The 22740-nt window shown below is 40.5% G+C and overlaps 1 protein-coding gene across 6 annotated transcripts in view; it reads right to left on the minus strand.

Moving 5' to 3' along the window:
• Positions 1 to 22740, minus strand: part of LOC131254255 (protein GIGANTEA-like) — an 89219-nt gene that overhangs the window by 58220 nt on the left and 8259 nt on the right. For 5 of the 6 annotated variants that reach the window (XM_058255248.1, XM_058255260.1, XM_058255265.1 and 2 more), the window contains exons 3-6: positions 9310 to 9381; positions 9103 to 9157; positions 8849 to 8991; positions 8389 to 8663 (exon numbers count right to left, since the gene is read on the minus strand). In XM_058255248.1, coding sequence (XP_058111231.1) covers positions 8389 to 8663; positions 8849 to 8991; positions 9103 to 9157; positions 9310 to 9381 — 545 coding nt within the window. Of the gene's footprint in view, positions 1 to 8388; positions 8664 to 8848; positions 8992 to 9102; positions 9158 to 9309; positions 9382 to 15464; positions 15496 to 22740 lie in introns of those variants that run through there. The other variant, XM_058255278.1, reaches the window with a different exon arrangement.

A 22740-nucleotide genomic window follows, 5' to 3' on the forward strand; every position in this document is an offset into this window, starting at 1 on the left:
CTACCCCACTCGAGCCCAGTGTGAAATGTGCAATAATCACCCTTGGTAAGGAGTCTCGAACACGAGACCTCCCCCATGAGCCCCAAATCGCATGGGTCACCCACCCCGAGTATGCCCCTGCATCCAAAAAGCGACCCCACTCGAGCCCAGTGTGAAAATGCCCCTGCATTAACCATCCCATAGTAAACAGTGGCGATTAGATGAAAGGAAAAAAAAAAAAAATATCATGTGGTGTGGTCCACCTAAATTTTGTATATGCTTCATCCTGTTCAGAGATTTAGGATGACCATTGTGCATTGCCAAACTGGTCCCACATGCAAAAATATTTTGACGATTCAATCTGTCCTTCGTTTTGGAGACAATGGATTGGTCAATCGGGAGCAAAATATTTTGATGATCTGATCTATCCTTCATCATGGAGTTATATGCAATTTGTTTCGTTGTATCTATATGTAGTATGAATCGGGAGTGAAATGTCGTTTGGATTGGGAAAAGGAGGAGCAAGAGACATTGAGTGGAAACATGGACAGCTAGTGGAGGAGAATAAATATGGAGTCATATGCAACTACTATAGCCAAGTAATACGGTATGGGGGAGTGTTTAGGTTGAAGGAAAATTTGGCAAGGGGGTACAAGAATGTGAAAGACTGCCCAAGTGTAACAAAGTTGGTAAGAGAGGAGATGAGAAGGGTGTTGGCTGAAGTGAAGTCACACAAGTAGCAACAAAAGGATTGGGAGAGGGATCTAAGGGAGGAGCTACGAGGCATTGGATGAGGCTTGGGTGCTATCGACGAGCAAGATGACGCCGACGACGAGGGGATTGCATATCCCGATGACTATGTTACGACTTGGGATAGGAGAGTTTAGTGATTCGTGAGTCTTGGGCTTCAGCGTGGAAGGGGGAACAAAGCAGACGGCTTGATCAGAGTAGGTTGTTGTTTGGGAAGTCTCAACATGAGGTCGGTGGGAGCAGCAGACGATTTGAGGGAGGCAGTATGGGTGGTAATGGTTCTGGCGGGCATGGCCTACAACGCACACAAAGCGCTTGTGTCACAGACGCACCCATTGTAGGTGTTAATCAAAAAGTGATTAAAAAATATGTGGAACAAGGGGATCGAGGAGAAAGTGGGGGGCACTATATCTATGTGGTTCATCTCGAGCCATGTACCAGCAAATACAGCAGTCAGTCCTCACTTCAAAAATATGATTAAGGAGGTTATACGTGTCAGGCCCGGCATGAAACGTCTGACACCACAGGAGATTCTTGGTGTCTACCTCAATCAGGAGTACGAGGAAATGCAACCTTGGGTACATGGACTTAAGCCGAACTGGAAGCAATACGGGGTGACGATCATGTGTGATGGGTGGCAGGACCCACGAAATTGTCCATTATCAATTTCATGGTGTACTGTAGAAGGCAGCCCCATTTTCCTCAAATTTATTGATGCATTAGCCAAAATAAAAGATCATAAATACATATATGACCTCTTGAAAGAAGTGATTAAAGATGTTGAGTCGAAGAATGTCGTTCAAGTTGTGACGGATAATGGCAATGTGTTTGTTAAGGCAGGGAAAAAATTGATGAGGAGGTACAATCTCTTTTAGATCCCGTGTGCGGCACACAACATTAATTTAATGCTCGAGGGGATAGGGCAGAGAGATTCTGTCAGGAAGACCATCGAGGATGCGAGGAGAGTGACAAACTTTATATACCATCACTCATGGTTGTTGGCTGCAATGCGTGAGTGTTGTGGAGGGGACATCGTTAGACTAGGTGCGACACAGTTTGCCACGAACTTCATCGCACTTGATAGTTTATACAGGCATTGTGTGGGTCTCAAAAATTTGTTTAGATCTGAGAAATACTTAATAGTGGAATCGGAGGAAGACTGAGGGTGCGAAGAAGCTTTCAAAGATGCACTTACCGATTCCTTCTGGGATAGAGTTCACATCGTCATTTCCATCCTGCATCCGATCTACAAGGTCCTACGAGCCGTAGATAATGAGATGTGGCCTCCGATGGGGTTAATGTACGAGCTCATGAGAATTATAAGAGAAGGGATAAAGACTACAATCATCAATTCGCATTAGTGGGTGATTGATATCATCGATAAACGATGGACCAGGACCCTCGAGCAGCCACTCCACTAAGTTGGTAAGTTTGTTACATTTACCTATACTTTTTATCACTTGCACTTTAAGCATTACTTCTTTTTGCGTGTTAATGCAACTAAGTGAATAATATTTGGATTTCTACATACGATCTGAATCCCAAATTCCATCACAAATGCTGGCTCCATGAGAATAATGATTTGACGATGGCCGTCCACGAGGTGTTCAAACAGTTGTTCCTATAATCGACAGTGCAAGCAGAATTCGATAACCAGGTATTGCAATTTAAGCAGATTTCGCTAATGGTAATTGATAAAATAGATTTTCTTCCTTATAGTCTCTAGAAATATAGGTGATAAAAAATAATGACATGTGAATCCATGTTTACAGTTGTTGCAATTTAGGGATGCTAGTGGTACATTCTCATTCGCACTAGCAAAAGCATTAACAGAAACGATGTTGCCATGTGAGTAAGGTAATATAATTATGTAACTACATTTTCCGTTTAAACTTCAAACTAAAACAAGCTCTTGATGGATATATAGGTGAGTGGTGGGCGATGTATGGAGTCAACACGCCTGCACTGCAGTTATTAGCAGTCCATGCTCTCGCATAGATTGTATCCTCTTCACCGTGCGAGAAGAATTGGAGCACATGGTCACTCATACACACCAGCAAGAGGAACAGGCTAGCACATGAGAAGTTGTAGAAACTCGTTTACTGCCACTATAATATGAAATTAAGAGAAAGGTAGTTGCGGGCAAACCGAGACATGGAGGAAAATCTAGACCCGCTCGACCTGTTGTCTATAGGTACCATGGCACAAATAGGTGGACGATGATGAGGACCCACTTTATGAGTGGATTAAGCTAGTTGATTTAGATGATGCATAGCGAGGCCCTGCTCCGTAGGTAGCCGAGGAAGCAACGTCTCTTGGTATCGATGTCGATCAGGTAGTAAGCTAATAGAGGGAAGATACAGACTCTGTTAATCCTTTGGTGAGGAGTTCGGCATGTTCTAATGAGAGTGAGAAAGCATCTTCAAAGCATCTTCACAACCCCCTCCCCATCATCAAGTTATAGTGAGTGATGATAATGAGACTCAACCCCCACTCGACACTGGTCATGGGGATGACGACGACGACAATAGCGGTGATGGAGGGGATGAAGGCACCGGCACTGATGTAGGTGGTACTAGTGGGGGCGAAGGTGGCAATGGTGGGGGGTGCAGCGATCCATTGGCCAGTTCGCTAAGGAACAATACTTTAACTATGTCACTCAAGACGATGACCATGGATTTCGTCCACCATCCAGGGTGAGAGCATCAGAGCCCACATATATTTCCAAGTGTCATTCGAAGAAGAAAGCCAGACGCGTCGCGATTGATGCTCCCGCACACAACTTGTCATTTATGGACATCAATTCAAAGTAGGGGAGCTCCACTTCCGTCCCACCATATGCGTATGGCGGATATCACGTGTATGGGCATGGCAACTCGACATTTGGTCACACTTGTCTACCCATAGATATGAGCAACCGACTGATAGTTCTTCAAGTCATGACCCTTTGATAGGAGGATATTCGGGGTACCCGTATGACTAGCAGCAATACTATCAAGGAGTCGGGGTTGGACTTGATCTGTTCCCTTACGGCCCTACTCGGCAAATGCCGTCGATGTCTATCACGCAGTACTCACGTCTAGGCGTACTCATAGCTTGGGGAGGACAACTATCAGAGGTACATAAGGGAGTTCAATTGGTACGAGCAGAGGATGACCTAGAAACAATACTGTCAACAGTACCACACCCAACTGCAACGAGATCTAGATGATAACTACAAGCCACCTCGTCACTCCATGTGGGGATGAAATATGGTTGAAAATATGTACTTTTTTAATTCATTTACTTTTACATGTCTTAATTATTGTAAGTTAGCTGCATTTGTATTATATAAACTCATTTTGGTTACCGTTGGAGTGATTTCTTACACCAACGCATGCTTTTTGGACCTCATTAAATAAAAACTTATTATTTAATGCATTTTTTTTTTTTTTGCAATTTATTCATTCCTGAAAATACAAATATGTATTTTTAGGCATGTCCTGAAGTTTCACTGGAAAATTCCACTGTTTCCCCCATGCTCCCCCCCTTTTCCCCCGCATTTCCGGTTATCAGCGATAACGATATTATATCTTTATCTCTGGCCAGTGAAACTTGTAGCGACACTAACAACTAGAACACTAGTTCTATCAATATTAATTTAGGGCTATGATCCATCTAAGATGGGCCACTAGCCTATCCAAGAGATGGCCATTCTAATGGATGGTTTGGATCAATTAACACCTTGCCCAATCAGTAGCCACAAATGTTTACATGCTCCACATGTGGCCTTAACAAATCCTATTCAATATTACAAGGGAAATTAATCTTGGTCAATCTAATCACAACCGCACATACAAGGCAACAATGTAGGGCAGTGTACTTGAACCAAGCATAGAGATATCTATGTGCCCAGGGCTGTGTGGGGACCATAGAGATGTATGTCACAAATCCACTCCTACCATCTGTTTTGAAAGACCACAATAAGACAGTATTCTAAAAGTCAGGCAAATCCAAAACTCAAGTGGTGGGCCATACCAACTAAACAGTGGGAACAACAATGTCCACCGTTGAAACCTTCCTAGAGCTGATCATGATGTTTATATGCCATCCAAACCATTCGTAGAATCATTACCACTCAGATAAATTGTAGCAACAAATACCATCCTGATACAAAACTTCTGTCACTGCCAAGTGCTCAATCCCCACTATTTCGTGAGGTATGGACCACCTGAGTTTTGGATATGCCTGATTTTTAGAATCCTGTCCTATTGTGGTCTTTTAAAAGAGATGAATGGAATGGACTTGTATGGCACATCTCTATGGGCCCCACACGGGTCACACGCAATCCACCAAAGCATGTACCATCATCTAGATTTCGCTTATGCCATCAATGTCTCCAATCATTTCATGTAAATTCTATGTTCGGATCATCTTGAGGCTGTCTAAGGTATTATTCAATACTTGCAAGGTACTCCTAGAAAGGGTTTACTCTAGTTTAATCACAGTCACATAAATCTAAGCGGGTACAATGATGCTAACTAGGCAGGATCTTCTAATCACAAAAAGTTCACAAGGGGCTATTGTATGTATGGTGGCAATCTCATCCGAAGAGTAAGAAGGAAACTATGGTGGCATGTTCATCTATTAAAGCATAGCATAATTCATATGGGCATGCTACATTTGAAGTTATTTGGCTTCATTCTCTCCTTCAGGAAGTGGGTTATGAGGTCTCTACTCATTCTACCTTTACATTGGCAACAATCAAGCTGCGAACCACATTGCCTCCAACCTAGCTTTCCATGAGCAAACTAAGCACACTGAAGTGGAATGTGATTTTGTGAGAGAGAATATCTCCATGAGTTATTGTGTACTCTGCTTGTTCAATCAAGCAATCGGTTATCTGAAATCCTGACAAAAGCCTATTCTTCCTCTCACCTTTACAAGATTTGAGTGCAAGGTGGGTGTGTGATATTAACGCTCTAGCATGAGGAAGAATGTAGGAGATTTGAGTGTTAGTGGGTGTGCACCATACTGGGTGCTCCTACGATACACTATATACATTGTTCAAAGTATCCTTGATATTATCCATATCTCCAGCTCAGTGATACCGATAACATTATAGTCTAAAAAACTCCAAGTATCGGCAATTTATCGCTAAGTATCTATAATCTATCAATATCGCCAATGTATCGCCAATCAATGTTCAAAATATCGGTATTGAACTACATATCACATCCTTGAGATGTAGATACATATCAGTTATCGCACGGGATATATCATTTGAATCGGGTAATTTATCGCACTTTTTGAGAAACATGGGGAAACATTAGGAAAATGGTTGAATTTTTCAATGAAACTTCACGATTTGTTAAAAAAGACCTTAATACACAAATTTAAATCATAACATGTAAAAAAGAAGTGCACATAATAGAGTTTCTTTGTATAGGGTCCGAAGCTGTGTTTTCTAACTGAACTAATACAACTATATTCAAATTGAATGTATAACGTTTAGAGTGTATGTGGCGATCATTTCATCAAACGCTCCTAAATACTTAGAAATTAGTTTAAATTGACGCTAGTTTAAGGGAAATTTTGAAAAAAAAATATTTTAATAAATTTTTTTATTAAAATTTGATTTTAATTTTCCAAAAATTGACAATGACTTGACAAATCAGTAGATCAGCCCTCATACATGCTTAATTTCATGTTTGGAGTGCAATATTGCAAGAAATTTGGGAGAAATTGGGGAAATTTTGAATTTTCTCCAAATCGGACTACTTACATTCAAATTTTGAAATTAGAGTGTACGTGATGATCATTTCATCAAATACTCTTAAATATTTCGAAATTAGTCTCAATAGACAGCTGGTTGAAGGAAAATTTCGAGAAAAAAACATGGAGACCGTGAAGAACCAATGGATATCAAAATCAAAGTTCCAACTCCATGGTTTTTCTTGTAAGACATGAAGGACCAAAGGATTTGTAACCATTTGACACTGATTTAACATAATTTCAACAAAAAAAAAGGGATCAGAAATTGAAAATGCTCACCAGATCAAATGTGCGGGATGTATCGGCACTACCTACATGTTTCGTATTGCACAGGTGGGATACAAGATATATCGTGGGATATATCGACCGATATCATCAATATTTAAAACATTGTTGCCAATATTTTCAACCGTGTAAATTACAAGTGTCTCTTATATCGTCAATGTATCTATATCGCCAATATTTTCGACTGTGTAAATTCTAGGTGTCGCTTGTATCACCAATATATAGGCGACAATTCGATTATATCGCCAATGCATCGATATTACCAAAAATCTGTTTATTAAAAGAATTCCATTTCAATTTTTTTATGGGCATATGGTTGTGTGCAGTGTTCAAATTGTTGATGATAATATCGATCATATCATGATATTATCGTTATCGCAACATGGGCGATAACGAGAATATAGTCTCTCCTTTCCTTTCCAATTGTTGATGATTTCTCGAAGAAATATTGGGTGTTGTCAATATTCTGAAATATTGATGGATATTTGGATGGGAGGTTGGATGGTTGGATGGATAGACGGGATGGTTGGACTGGTTTCTTACAACAACACATGTTTTAGGCCCCCATTAAATGGAAACTTATTATGTATGCATTCTTTTTACAATTTTTTATTCCTAAAACCCAAATATGTGTATTTTAGCATCTCCTGAAGTTTCAATGAAAAATTCCACCATTTTCCCCATGTTTCTCAAATGTTTTCCTGCATTTCCGGTTATCGGCAATATCATTATTGTTTCTGTATCCCCGATCAGCGAAACTTGTGGTGATACCGATACTTTGAACATTGACTATATATTATTGTTTCAGCTTTATTAACAAAAAGATTTAAGGGGAGAAAGCATAATGAGATTCTTTTTGTCTCTTTCACATCTCTCCTCTGTCTTTCTTTCCTACCATGAAATCTAATAACATAAAACATCTTCTTAAAAGTAGTGAATTTACGTTTAAAACATGTTTATTATGAAACTTCACATGGCAGCTATGCTCCTAACAGTCCCAAGTACAAGTAAAGGAGTTTTGATGTAAGGTAGTCAGCTGGTCAACAAACCACTGTCAAGCATAATTCAAAAGCTGACCACAAATAGTTGGGAAAAGGCTACAATGATGACATTAAAAAAAAAAAAAATTAATAAAAATAAACAAAAATCTTATAGAAGGGATTCAAAAAAAGTAGTTCTCCATTAGCATGAGTATTGGGGGTCCAACACCTAGGCACATACATGTACCCGACGCCCATATATACACAAATAATAGTTTGAGACCACCAATCTTTTTTAGTCAAGCAGTTTATCCATAAAACAATTGAATAGCCAATGTGTACTTTCTATTACTTAAAAGCTCATTACAACATCATTTCCACTAACTATGATGTTTAGTTAAATTTGGCTAACAGTTTATCTCATATGTGCAGCATATAAAAGATGTTCATTTGGAGTATGTAGTAAAAGGTCCATACCGTAAAGATAACAATGAATAGTTTCAATTGTTTGTATCTCCAAATTTGTTTTGCCACAATCCAAAACTTTTTTCGTTTTTATTACTTTGGAATAAGTAAACATTGATTATTTGTAGACAATCTCATAATATCGAACTGTAGAGAAGATAACAAGCTTACTTACCAGCGGAAATAGTCGCTTCTAATACCCAAAGGTGCAGCAAGCAATATGTCAGTAATCCAAGGAGATAGAGGCCTTAATGGTTTCCTCTCATGTTCCACCAGTGATGATTGGCATGCTTCCCCATCCCGTGAGTCACTTGTTGTAGCATGGCTGCCACTGTTGCTCCTCTCCGTTTCACTGCTTTGATTCTCAATATTGTAAATTGGGCGATTGTAGTGAGTTAATATTCGCAAAATTTCCCCACACGCCAGGGCCCATTGTTCAGAATATTCTTTCTGTAATTAAAGGTTGGTTAATTATCAATGACCATCTTTCCACTTATGAACCAGATCATAGGTCTTATTAACCAGCTTAAAACATATACACTACTGCTGGGAATGTAGAAGCTTGACCATTCAAAACCATTCAAACTATCATTAAATAGAGTAAGAAGACATTATCAATTCTGGCAGTTCCATACCTCACTACTTGGGCAGACTAAAGAAATGAAAGAACTAAAGGGAGGATGGTTCTTATCATACACCAATGTCCCGTCAATTATACAAGAAAGAATTGGATGAACAACAGCATGTCCATGCTCTGGATGATGAAGAACAAAGATTGCTGGAAATTAAAGAAATAGGTCATTATGTGTAATCTCGAAAGAAGATGAATTAAAACATGGGCGCGGAAATTTTATAGGTTGTTACAAAGAATGGAAGAAGGTTGCAATACCCAATACTTCATCCAAAAGGCGCTTTTCCTTGGATGGATAACAAGTGCGAATTAGCTGCATGAAAAAGAAAGTCATTTGAGAATACTTTTATTCAATTGCATTAAAATGTCATCATATTTACAGTTTACAGCACTTCGATTGTAGTTGAATGTTACTAAATATGTCAAGATCCATACAGGACAAGAAAGAAAACTGAAATCCCATACCTCGGCAACATCTTCCGGGAATCGCTCTGAGGTGAATTGACCAAAGTATTCAACATAAGCCATAATTTGCACCTGAAAATGGAAAGTAACACAAAGCATTGACTATAATAAATTATTGGTGACAAAACTTCTGCAATTGCCCAAGAAATGATAACTTTGACATGAAAACTAAACAAATATTTAAAAGAACTAATAAATATGGACCCCAACTGTTGAAGTCATTAAATGTTAGCGGAAGCAGGTGTAGGAGACACATGCCAAGGGCATTGAAGTAAAAACTTCAATTGACAAAAACAATTAAAACATAGGCACTTTCCCTCATGCTTAGTGAACACTATCCTCTTCCTGTAAAGGAAATGCACCATCACTGCTAAGGGTAAATTAGGATGCTAAAATTTGGTTTTCTAGTTTTCCTTGAACTTAAGCTGTGGTTAGGAAAAGTAGAATAAATGTGAGTCTTTAAAAATGTCAAAGCAATAGACTATTCACACACGTGGGTTATTAACTGAAGCAGTTCAACTCAAGCAACCTTTAAATAAGTAAGGTTCTGTAACTTTCACTGAGTAAATTTTTTTTATCTTGATCATAAGATGGCATCTCTAATACCCTCCCCTAACCACCATACTGGCCATGTTGGTCTGACCTGCTGCATCAGCTACTTTTCATCTGTTTTCTGCTCCTCTGCATTGGTATTTCAGGTGATTCCTCAGAAGGATGGTTGGGGATGGATATTCCTAGATAAGTAAACTATACATCGCAAGAGATGAAGGAACACAGAAGATGCATACAATTCCATTAAACTGTGAGATTTGACTTGCAATATATGGCTCATCCAACAAGGTGATAAAAATGAATTGCATTCGGAAGTTGGTTGTTTTCTTCTCAAGTAAGTTGGGATGCAGGCTTTCATGCTTTTCATTCAAGCTTTAAAATACGTAATACACGCCCATCAATTTATGTGGACTCAATCAGGAGCCTTACACGTACAATATAGGAGTTATGGGTTATAGATTACTGACAATGGACCAATTATCACATGATTGATTAGTCTTCCATTTTCTCTTCACTGATTTCTATTGGTCCATGCAAAGGTAAGCTTGCAGATGGATCACCTATTTAGTATCGACATAATGATTTTAGCCATGTGTCTTTCTCCTTGTCTTTTTCACCAGTTTTCTTGGTTTCTAGCTTTCCTGAAAGATCTTTCATAAAATTGAGATCCACTAAAAATCTAATTGGAACTTTCCCTGACAATTGTATCAAAGAGATGGAAATATGCAAAAGAGAGAGGTGTTATTCATATACTGACCACCTATATATACAGCTTTGTATTGATAGATATACATGGTATCTACTGATGTACACAGCTGTACATAACTTCACATATCACCAATATACACATTTGTACATACAGCTGTAATCTATTCATAGGTATCTCTACACTCCCCCTCAAACTGTGGTTCAGTAAACAGTATCAGTTTGCCCACCAAGTAATGATGCTGAGCTCCAGTCATCACCTTTGTGAAGATGTCTGTAATTTCTTGTTGAGAAGCAATGGGTGGGAGGGAGGGAGATTTCGCCAGCCAGATATTTTACACGAATAAAATTACAGTCAACCTCTATATGTTTAGCATGTTCACGAAATAGAGGCAATGCGAATGGAACTAGTGTCATCAGCATATAGAGGTGTGGATTTTGTTCCAGTAAAAGGCCATGTACCCATGTAATTTCACTGAAAGCTAAAGACATCGCCCGATATTCGGCTTCTGAGGATCTAGGGATAGGGATTCAAAGGATCTAAGGATTAGGGAGTTTTGGAGGAAAATCAAAGAGGGAAAACCCTAAACTGAGACCCACACGCGGCTGCCCGTATGGACGCACGCGCGTGTGCACGTGCAAGTCCACACGTGTCTAGGTAAAGGAGAGAGCGGGAGGATTCAGTGAGGTTTTGATGGGTTTAAAAGGTTGTAATAGAAAGGGAAAGAAGAAGACAATAGAAAAAGAAGAATGCCTTTTGAAGAAAAGAAAGAGGAATGATGTACCTTGGGGAATCCACCATCAAACAACTTTGTACCCTATAATAATTCGATTGGAAGGGAGGCTTTCTCACAAGCCCTAAAACATAAGAAGAAAAATTCATTCACACAAGAGAGCTTCTCTCTTTTTTCTTTCTTCTCAATAATACCACTAGGTTTGGACCTCCCCTGTGCTTTTATAATTAAAAATTCGGAATAATTACAACTATGCCACTCACTCAGCTGAAATAACCCATCATCCAAAATAAGAAAACTAAAAACACTTATAATCAATCTCAACCATCAAATAAATCTTAAAAATAACGAAAAACATATAGGAAGGAAGATCAAAGTCCAAGGGGCCCAAATCAAGAAGATCCGACGGCTTGATGGCCAGATTGACAAGTTCCAATGATCGGATTGACACAAAATAAAAATTTTATGACTAAAATGGTCTCTTAAGCAACCCATATACATCAACTCAAAGTGGGGTCTTCCGAATGCACGTCCAATGCATATGGGGCCTTCAAAATGGCCCAGCAGGCCCCATCTGGAACTCGCCTCCCATCCACAAAGAAAGTTGCGCCGATGTGGGTGGTCGTCTACGTCTTTGGTACACCTAGTAGGTCCTATGATGTCCCCATCACCTTCATCATCGACATCGGCTGCTCTTTTAAACTCCTATGTTCTCACCATGTGGAAGGTCAAACAAGAGAGCAAGGAAAAAGTCGTAATGTTTGCTCTAGTTATGAAACACGTGCAAGATCCTGTTATTGACCAAGGTAAGCTTATTCTTGATGAAGTCAAATTTATACTGCATGACTTCCAAGATTTGGTCCCCAATGATCCACTTGAGGAGTTGCATCCATTGCGAGATATTCAGCACGCTATAGATTTGGTTCATGGAGCGTCCTTACCCAACCTACTAGCATACCGGATGAGTCCTGCCACACACGCCGAGTTGAAGCGCCAAGTTGACGAGTTGCTTAAAAAGTGCTACATTCGAGAGAGCCTAAGCCCATGTCCGGTGCCAGCCCTCCTTAGTCCCAAGAAGGATGAAAGTTGGCACATGTGTGTACACAGCCAAGCTATTAATACAATCATAGTGAAGTACCGTTTCCCCATTCTTCGACTTAACAATATGCTAGACTTGATGCCAGGTGCTAGCATCTTTTACAAAATTGATCTTCGTAGTGGATACCACTAGATTCGCATCTGACCTGGTGAGAAATGAAAGGCAGCATTTAAGATCAAAGACGACCTCTACGAGTCGCTAGTTATGCCATTTGGTCTCATAAACGTGCCTAGCACTTTCATACGCGTCATGAAGCAATCGTTTTGCCCTTTTATTAAGAAGTTTGTCAATGTCTATTTCGACAACATTCTTATCTACAGTACATCAAGAAACGAGCACCTCAATCACCTACGTCTTATCTTCAGAGTCATTTGTCGCAAGCACTTTTATATTAACTTTAAAAAGTGTACCTTTATGAGTGCATCGGTGGTTTTCTTAGGGTACATTGTCTCGTTGCAAGGTGTAGAGGTGGACCCCGCCAAGGTGAAAGGCATAATTAATTGGCCGACACCTACCACCATCTCTAAAGTCCGCAGTTTTCATGGCCTTGCTACATTTTACAGACGTTTTGTGCGGAACTTCAGCAGCATCATGGCCCCAATCACCGATTGTATAAAACAAAGGGAGTTTCGATGGACAAGTCTAGCAACACAAGCATTTGATAGGATCAAACGTAAGATGATCGAAGCTCCAATCTTGTGCCTTTTGGACTTTGAGAAAGTATTTGAGGTGAGTTGTGACACTTCTAATGACGACATTGGTGGAGTTCTCAGTCAGGAGGGCCATCCAATAGCTTTCTTCAGCGAAAAGCTCTCCGATACGAAGCAACAATACTCCACTCATGACTTGGAGTTTTATGCCATTGTTTAGACCTTGCGGCATTGGCGTCACTATTTGGTTGGCAAAGTACTTAAATTCCCAGCAGAAGATGAGTGCTCGTCGTTCCGAGTGGAGCGCTTACCTTCGAGAGTTTTCTTTTGTCATTCGTCACAAGGCTAGCAAGGAAAATTCGGTTGCTGACGCATTAAGCCATCATGCACATCTATTATCATTGATGGCTATCACTGTTCTAGGATTCGAAGAGATACGTCTTGAGTATGCTGATGACAAGGATTTCAAGCGTATTTATACTGACATTCTTAGTGGAGAGCATGCAAAACGCCCACATTTCAACATTCATGATGGCTATTTGTTATGAGGAATGCAACTTTGCCTATTCGGTACATCCATCCGTGAGTATGTTGTGAGAGAGTAACATGCCGATGGGTGTAGTGGACACTTGGGTCGTGATAAGACCCTAGCTCTCATTGGAGATATATACTTTTGGCCTCGTATAAAATCAGATGTTGCCAAGATTTGCCAATTCTGCAGGCTTTGCCAGCTTACTAAGGGTTAAAAGAAAATTAGTGGATTGTATCAACCATTGTTGATCCCATGTGCTCCATGGGAAGATCTCAGCATGGACTTCGTCCTGGGTTTGCCAAAGACCGCTAAGAAAGTTGATCAAGTATTTGTGGTAGTTGATCGATTTTCAAAGATAGCTCATTTCATACCATGCTCGAATACAACAGATGCTCTCAAGATTGCTCAATTATTCTTTCAAGAGGTTATTCCTCTTCATGGGCTTCCAAAGACAATTGTGTCTGATAGTGATACTAAGTTCATGAGTTATTTCTGAAAAACTCTTTGAGCAGTGACGAAAAGCAAGCTTCAATTCTCTAGTGCTTACCGTGCTCGGACCGATGGTCAGACAGAAGTGGTCAACCATAGCTTGGGCAAGTTGCTACGGTGTCTTGTCCATGATCACATAGCCATGTGGGACCTACTAATACCAATGGTTAAATTTTCTTATAATAATTCAGTCAACAGGTCCACAGAGATGTCACTTTTTAAGGCAGCAACGGGTACACAACCATGTCTCCCGATCGATTTGGTTCCTTTACCCGTAGAGTCAAGACGTCGTTTTGTTGAATTTGCGGACCCGTATTCATCCTAAACGGTTACCTCCCGACACCTCGAGGAAGCTCCATCCTCGCAATGCAGTACCAGTCAAAATCATAAAGATCAATGCCAATGCTTATATTTTAGATCTCCCACCAGATTTACCTGTTAATCCTACTTTCAATGTGGAAGATCTTCCCATCTATCATGGGCACCATACTGATGATGGTAGTGAAGAACAAGTCATCATACTTCTAATTGTTTTGCCACCCAAGATACAGTCGTTGATGTTCTCGATGACCAAATTGTCTCCACACGGCTAGGTAGTTACAAGAAGTTTATCGTCTATTGGCAAGGACGACCTCTCTCCGATGCTACATGGATCGCAACTACCAACTTCAAGTGTTTGAATCCTGATCTCTATGAGCAATATCAAGCCATTAACTCGCCAGAGTCAAGTTCTTTCAAGCGAGGGAGGACTGATGCAGGCTTATCTGGGGCCACGATCCATGGGCCAAGGCCAGGGCCAGGCCCATTAAATCCAAGCCCAATAGTTGGCCCGTCAATAAGGAGGCATGCTTATCTCTTTAATCTCTTTTCCATAATTGTAATAAGTCATTGGTTGTGAATGACATTATGTTTTTCCTTGTATGTCTCAAAAGCCTATATAAGGGCCTGGAACGAGTAGTATGGAGGCATCTTGAAATTAAAAAATAAATCTCTTGAGTTGTTCTCTTCTATTTATTTGTGTTCTTTTGCTTAAGATTAAAGGGGCCTACGTTTGGGTGGATCATTCCCATTAGCTGACTATGCCAACTCTTCCCAGCTGGTAACTCTAACATCTCTCATGTATGATTCTTTTCAAGAGCTACCATCTCCTCCTCCATAGCTCGTCATCATATAGGAGAAATAAGAGCCGCGTCAAGATTTTTTAGAAATGGAGGAAGAGCACTTAAGAGCATAAACAAAGGACATGTGTTAAAAAGAAAGAACAATAGGAAACAAAGAGTTGAATGGGATGGGAAGTGTATTGTCTTTATGCTTTTCTAACAGCAACAAGTTTAAGAAATTGTCTAAATATGGATCGGTATAAATAAGTAAACGAATAAGAACACTAATAGTACATGTAGCCAAAGGAGCATGATTCGTGGTGTCCTGAGAAAGAATAGTATTACAAACATTCTTTCATTCATATGCCTTCAAGTTGGACTTAGTGAAATCAATAATAATTGTATCTCTAGCATAATCAGGTTTAGAAGGAATAAGCACCATTTCATCAAACTCAAGGAAAAGGACACGAAGAATCATAAAATGGTGCTCCCCCTTTCCACCAAAAAAATATAGAGCATCTTCAACAAATTTAACATCCATAAAAACATAACATTTTTTAGTACCTGGATCCAAACATTTATACCCCTTTTGTGAAGATCAATACCCCAATAAAATGCATTTGATAGCTTGATTTGACAATTCATTTCTAATATGGTCGGTATTATAGACATAATACACACACCCAAAAACCAGCAATGGAAAGGCTGAAAAGTATTGGACAAGTAACTCTCCAGCAAGGACCTTGTTAGGAAAACAATTAATTAAATAGCGGGTTATAAAAACAACCTCTAACAAAAAATATTTAGGCCCAGACATACCAACAACGAGAGCACGAGTAACTTCTAAAATATGTCTATTTTTCCTTTCAACAATTCCATTTTATTACAGGGTATATGCACACTCAATCTGAAAATTAATACCATGCTCTTGAAGATAAGATATCATGAAATGGGAAAGATACTCTTTCGCATTATCAGTACGAAAAGTTCCAATATTCACATTGAATTGATTTTTGACCCAACTATGAAACACTTTAAAAATTGAGCTAATTTCATCTCTAATTTCCATCAAATAAATCCACGTCATACAAGATGCATCATCAATAAACAAGACAATATTTAAATCCATTAAAAAAGATAGGAATTGAACCCCATATATCTGAATGAACCAAAGAAAAAATTCTACTGGACCGTTTCTCCACAGGAGGATAAATAGACTTATGGTGTTTGGCTAAGATACAAGCCTCACACTTTTTAACTTTTTGACATCATTATACTCAACTAACACAGGTAATAAAGACTGTAAGACTGGACTCGAGGGATGACCAAACCTACAATGCTAGATATAAAGGCCTTCCTTCTTGACACTTAGACACTCGTTAATATGACTTGGAAGTTTTTTTTTTTTTTTTTTTAAATGAATAAACCATCCATCCCATGTCCACCACCAAGTAGCTTCTTCGTCTTTAAATATTGGGAAACACAACAATCAGAATGAAAAGTCACACTACAATCTAGGTCCTTTATAACCTTACTAATTGATAACAAATTAGACACATCATTAGGAACCAATAAGACAAATAACAAGGAGAAAGACGGAGAAAGAGAGACATTACCCTTACCTGAAATAGGTGTTAGGTTACTATTTGCTAATTCCACACGACCTATATTTGGATTAGGAGTAAATAAAGAAAAAGAACAAAATGTACCTATCATGTTATCAATGGCACCTGAATCAATAATCCATTGACTTGATGCATAAATAGTATGAAAGGTAGTTGATGTACTACATGTCTAGGCCAAGGAAGTGGGTGGGGAGGCCTTATTCTAAGTGGCATCCCTTCAAAAAGCATCATACTCGGATTTTGAGAGATGAACCACATAACCAACTGATGGAACCACAGGTAAAGTTACGTAAGGTATCACCTCCCCAATGGTAATCTGAGTCCCTGTCATCTGAGACAACAGAATTGGCAGCTCTACCTTGAGGACGACCAAGAAGTACCTAGCAATAGTCAACAGCATGTCCATGATAGCGATAGTAAGTACACAACCGATCCATGCCGCAACCACAGCCTTTACCACCATCACGTCCACCTCTTCCTATACCGCGTTCACGACCATTGCCAATATGATCAAAGTTTCAAATTCCTGTCACTAAGGTAGATTTTTCAACCACAATTGAATCCATAGTTGTCTAATGCTTCTTGTCACATAATAATAAAGCATATACACTACTAAGTGATAGTAAAGAAGGTAATCTACGAATCTGAGCACAAATTGGTTCAAAATCATTATTAAGACCCACCAATAACTCAAAGATCCGTTTCTTCTCAATGTTTTTTATGCCTCCACATCTGTAGAACTCACAAAGTGAAGATCATCGAGAAAGGATAATACCTACCATTGACCATGCATCTTGGCATAATAATCAAATACAGATCTCTCCGCCTCTCACAAGTGACTAATCCCCTAATACATATTATAAATGTGGGCCATATTATCCTGATAAGCATACAATACACAGGCCATCAACCAAATCTCGCGAGCAATGGATAGCAAAAAAAGACATTCGTTATCTTCCAATTCCATAAAGTTCAAGAGCTAGGATGTAACCAACAAATTGTTTGATTTCCATTCAGCATATGAGGATCAGTGATAGAGGGTTCTAATATACTACCATCTATATTTCCCAACTCCTATTTGCCTCCGATAAGCCTCTCAACTGCTTTAGACCACTAAAGGTCATTACTTGACGTTAGTTTATGTGTTGTAATTTGCAGGCCAGGGTTCTCGGAATGAAGAACTAACTGTTTCACTCTGGAATTAATGGGGTCTATAGTCTCAAATGTGGATGATGAAGCCATATAGAATCCCAAACAACCAATGCCAAAACAATGCTATAAACAGGAATAAAAAGAAGAGCAAACGACTGCAATAAGAAATTCTGATGCAGAACAATTAACCACGGGCTCTAAAAGCTCGAACTATTAGAGCATGACGAATTAATCCCTTTATCTCATATCCCAAGCCCCACGTCTCATAGGTTAGGACCTCAGCCGAACCCCCTTCGTGGGCCCCAAATCACAGGGGTACCGCCTCACATGGGCCGCCTACTGAGAGAGTGTCCCCACATCCCACAGGCTACCCCACTCGAGTCCGGTGTAAAATGCGCATTAATAACCCCCGGTGAGGAGTCTCGAACACGAGATCTCACCCGTGAGCCTCGCCCACCCCGAGTGTACCCCTGCATCCCACAGGCGACCTCACTCGAGCTCGGTGTGAAAATGTCCCTGCATTAATCACCCCCAGTGAGTCGTCTCGAACACGAGACCTCTGGCTCTACTACCAAATTTGCTGCAGGACATGAAATTTTAAACATGATATGCGATTCTAGGCTTTAGATCATACTAGTTCAAAACAATCACACAAAATTCTACATCCCACATAAAGTCAAGCACTCAATCAAGGGGAATCAATACGGGTCCAGGCCTACACATGCTAGGGCTGGATCAATTAAAGTTATAGACCAAACAATGCTCAAAGGATAGTAGATTCATCCACACATGCATAGGAATATTTCCCCAATCCAAGGGATTCATATGTTTCAATTCAAGAAACCCTAGGGTTGAAAAAGTGGAATAGAACTTGGGGATTTGAGAAGATCTAGGGTTAAGGTTTTAGAAACGAGGCGTGAGAGGAGTGAAATAGAGACGAGAGGGAACCTGTGATCAACAGGCGCGTGTGGACAGCAAACCAGCTTGACACACGTGCGTAGATGGCGGCCCGCATGTGTGGGGCCCACGAATCTGGAATCAGCCAGGGATGGACCACCTTCCCTCTAAATTTCAGGCCAAATGGATGATCGGTTTGAACACGGTGCTCCGCTGAAGTTTCAGCCCTCTTATAAGGCCAGATTCTGAAAATCTGTTGTAGGGGAAAGATTAGCTGCAAATGTGAGTGGATTTGATGAGGGGATGGCTTTAGGAGATAAGGAATATGGAGGGTATGAGATGGGGGCGATTTGGGATGGATATGGCTTGCACCACAGTAGTTAGCCCTTCGAAGAATTAGAGCAGGAAAACGCAGAATTTTATTAATCGTCTTCAATGAAAAAAACCTATAAGGGGTTGCCTATTTATAAGAAAAACCTACACCCCAAAAGCCGCATCATGTGCGCACACTATTACTTAGAGACGAAATAACAAAAATAACAACTAATCAAATCAATCTAAACTATTCATGATATTTCTAATAACAATAATAAGCAAAACTCAAAGTCCTAGATCATCTAGGGTAGTGGGTCACGACCATGAAATCTAATGGTGGGATCCACATGATGGTCGGGTCCACTCCGAGGAACCAAAATACAGCTCTCTAACTAGGAGGCCCTCCATGGATGTCGTCATTGATCCAGATCGATGGTGGAGCCCTCCTTGTGTATGTGCATGGGGGGGTGTGCGTGTGCGCGAGATATCCCCATTAACTCTCCCTGGCTACGAAGATTTCGCTACTGACAAAACAAAACTCCTGAACCGCTCCAAAATGTCAGGATCAACTCATTGAAGCTCTTCCTCATTGAGCCACGTACTATCTGAAGCTGGGCGTGACTTTCACTTAACCAGGAACTTTTGAAATCCGCCGTCTGACGTCGATATTATTTGATGGTCCAGAATATCCTCTATCTCCTCTTTGGGTGTGGGAAGGGTAGATATGGGAGGTAGAGGGTGGGAAGATGGGTCAGAAGGGGGTCATGGATTAAGGGACAGATCCAGGGAATCAGGATGGCTAGGTGACAGGCTGGACAATGTATCAGTGGTCCCCTGAAATGCAATTAGATCCTCCACATTGAATGTGGAACTAATTCCCATGGAAGGTGAAAGATCTACCACATGCGCATTAAGACCGTTTCGTTTTATAATTTTAAATGGTCCAGTGCTACGCGCATGTAATTTCGAACAGCTCCCTGAGGGTACCGCTCTGGCCTGATGTGGACCATCACAGAGTCCCTTACATTGAATTCCTTGAATCGTTTATGTTGGTCAGCAGAAATTTTGCAATGTTCATTACTAATAGTGATCTTTCGCCTGATTTCTTAATACAATGAATGAATGTGATGTGCAAAAGACTCTGCAGACTCGGAACAAGATCAATAGGGTTCCTAGGTTTATAATCGGTAACGACTTCAAAAGGACTTAAACCTATGGATCTATTCACAGAACTATTAAATGCAAACTCGGCAATAGGTAGTGCAATGTCCCACGTCCTGGTGTGCTCTCCCACTAAACACCTGAGCAAATTTCTCTCCTATTAGCCACCTCAGACAGGTTTGGTAGAGTCGCCCCAGGGACTAAATCAATGACGTGTTGTATATCCCTCATAGGGGGAAGCTCATCCGGTAGATCATCGGGAAAGACATCACAAAACTCTTCCACTATCGGAATGACCTCAGTGGGTAACTCTGCACTAGCCTCTGTTGCACTTTCCCTAGCCACAAGGGCGTACACCATCGAGTTCGACTCAGTCTCTCGCACAAAGTCTTTGGTATTTAGAATATGGAAAGGCTTAGACTTGAACTTCGATTCCTCAACCAACCTCAAGTGATAAGTGAATGGGAGGTATTTTCCTTAGGAGTTTCTTTCATTTCTCCCCAATGGTCTATTGGGGGTTCCCTCAACCTCTCTTTCTTTGACTCCACAGTAGCCCAAAACCTCTTTATTTGGCCCACAAGCTTCACCTTGGCTAATCGGACTCAACGAGCATCCAACATGTCGTACCACTCAAAATAGTGGTCCATATCCGCCAACCAATCTAGAAAAGCTATATGGCCCAAGTGGCCATTAAACATAGGGGGCCTCTACTCTGACTCCCTTGAGGAGTTGCGCATCTGGGTCATAATGATCATGATGCCCCTCACGGGGTGGGTGCACGAGTGCGCGCCCATGTTTGTTTCTTTGGCCACCCTCATTCCCTTGTCTATCCTCCTGACCACCTGCCTGAGATTGGGCATCTTCCCTAATGGCGGGGTTTGCCCAGGTGGAGGTCTCTAGTTGGGTAACGCGCACATTAAGCTGATTCCAACATAGTCAATACGGTGTTCCAAGCGCCTACCCAAAAACTCAAACTACCGGGTTATGCTATCCATTGACTCTTGTAATTGCTCCATGTTTAGTGCAGGGTGCAACCTAAAACCACGTCCAATACGTGTGGGCATACAACTACCCACTCAACTCAAAGGTCCTCTAATGCAACTATGTACATCTAAATGGGACTAAATGCACTTATAGGACTCTATATGAGGAAAACTACACAACGCTCCTAAAATTCCAGCAACATAACTGTCCAAACAGTTTGTTAACAGAAAATTCAGCAATGAAAATTGGAGAATTTCTGACAATAGAAAATTCAGCAGTCTATTTTGTGAATGATAGGTCCTAAACGGCCCTATATGATGAAATGCAATCCCCTAAATATGCAATGCAATCCCCTGTGAAAAACCTAAGCTCTGATACCAATTTGATGCAGGACAATTAACTACGTACTCTAAAAGCTCAAACTGTTAGAGCATGGCGAATTAATCCCTTTATCTCATAGCCCAAGCCCCACATCTCATGGGTTAGGACCTCTGCCGAATCCCCTTCGTGGGCCCCAAATCACATGGGTACCGCCTCACATGGACCGCCCACCCCGAGTGTCCCCGCATCCCACGGGCTTCCCCACTTGAGTCCGGTGTGAAATGCGCATTAATCACCCCCAGTGAGGAGTCTCGAACACGAGATCTCCCTCGTGGACCTCACCCACCCCGAGTGTGCCCCTGCATCCCACAGGTGACCCCACTCGAGCCCGGTGTGAAAATGCCCCTGCATTAAATTCCAACGAATGTCCAAACCCAATCACACACGAAAGAGAATCTTGTAGCAAAAAAAAAATACTGAAAAATAAGATTAATAACCCGATTGTTCCTAAAAATATGGTTGTTGGAAAATACGACCAAAAAAAAAACCTAAAAATCTGCCCTAATAGAAAAATCAACAAACCCTATCCAACACAACACAAAATCAAATTCAACAGAAAAATTCCAACACACCCTAGCCAATGTTACCTAAAATCTCCTTTAACAGAAAAATTCCAGCACACCCTAAACAATCTAAACCAATTTTTCCCACAAGAAAACTAGAGAAAATCCTGAAGCAGAATTGTCCAAACCTGGAATTGCAGTAATCCTTGACGATAGCAACCAATTTTTGAAGGGAAGGAAAAAAAAGAAAAAAGCACGACAAATGCACCGGAGTGAATAGGACCATTGCCAAGCATGGGAGCACTGCTTTGTTTGGATTTATGAAGGTCATTTCTAGAGTCAATCGGACGATTGCCAAGCACCTACTTAATTACCACTTCAAAATTTTCATTTTCAATCAATGGATTGGTTGTTAGACAATAAGTCCCTAAGGAGATTTTTTTTTATTAACTCTTTCCCCCCACTAGGAAACCCAGGTTGCTCGTTTGACTAAGTTATAAACCTACATGGGAAGTAGTTGCATCCTGGCCAAGCCCAACTATAGTTGCTCCC

The sequence above is a fragment of the Magnolia sinica genome, chromosome 1 (assembly GCF_029962835.1).
Source record: "Magnolia sinica isolate HGM2019 chromosome 1, MsV1, whole genome shotgun sequence".
Lineage (NCBI taxonomy): Eukaryota > Viridiplantae > Streptophyta > Magnoliopsida > Magnoliales > Magnoliaceae > Magnolia > Magnolia sinica.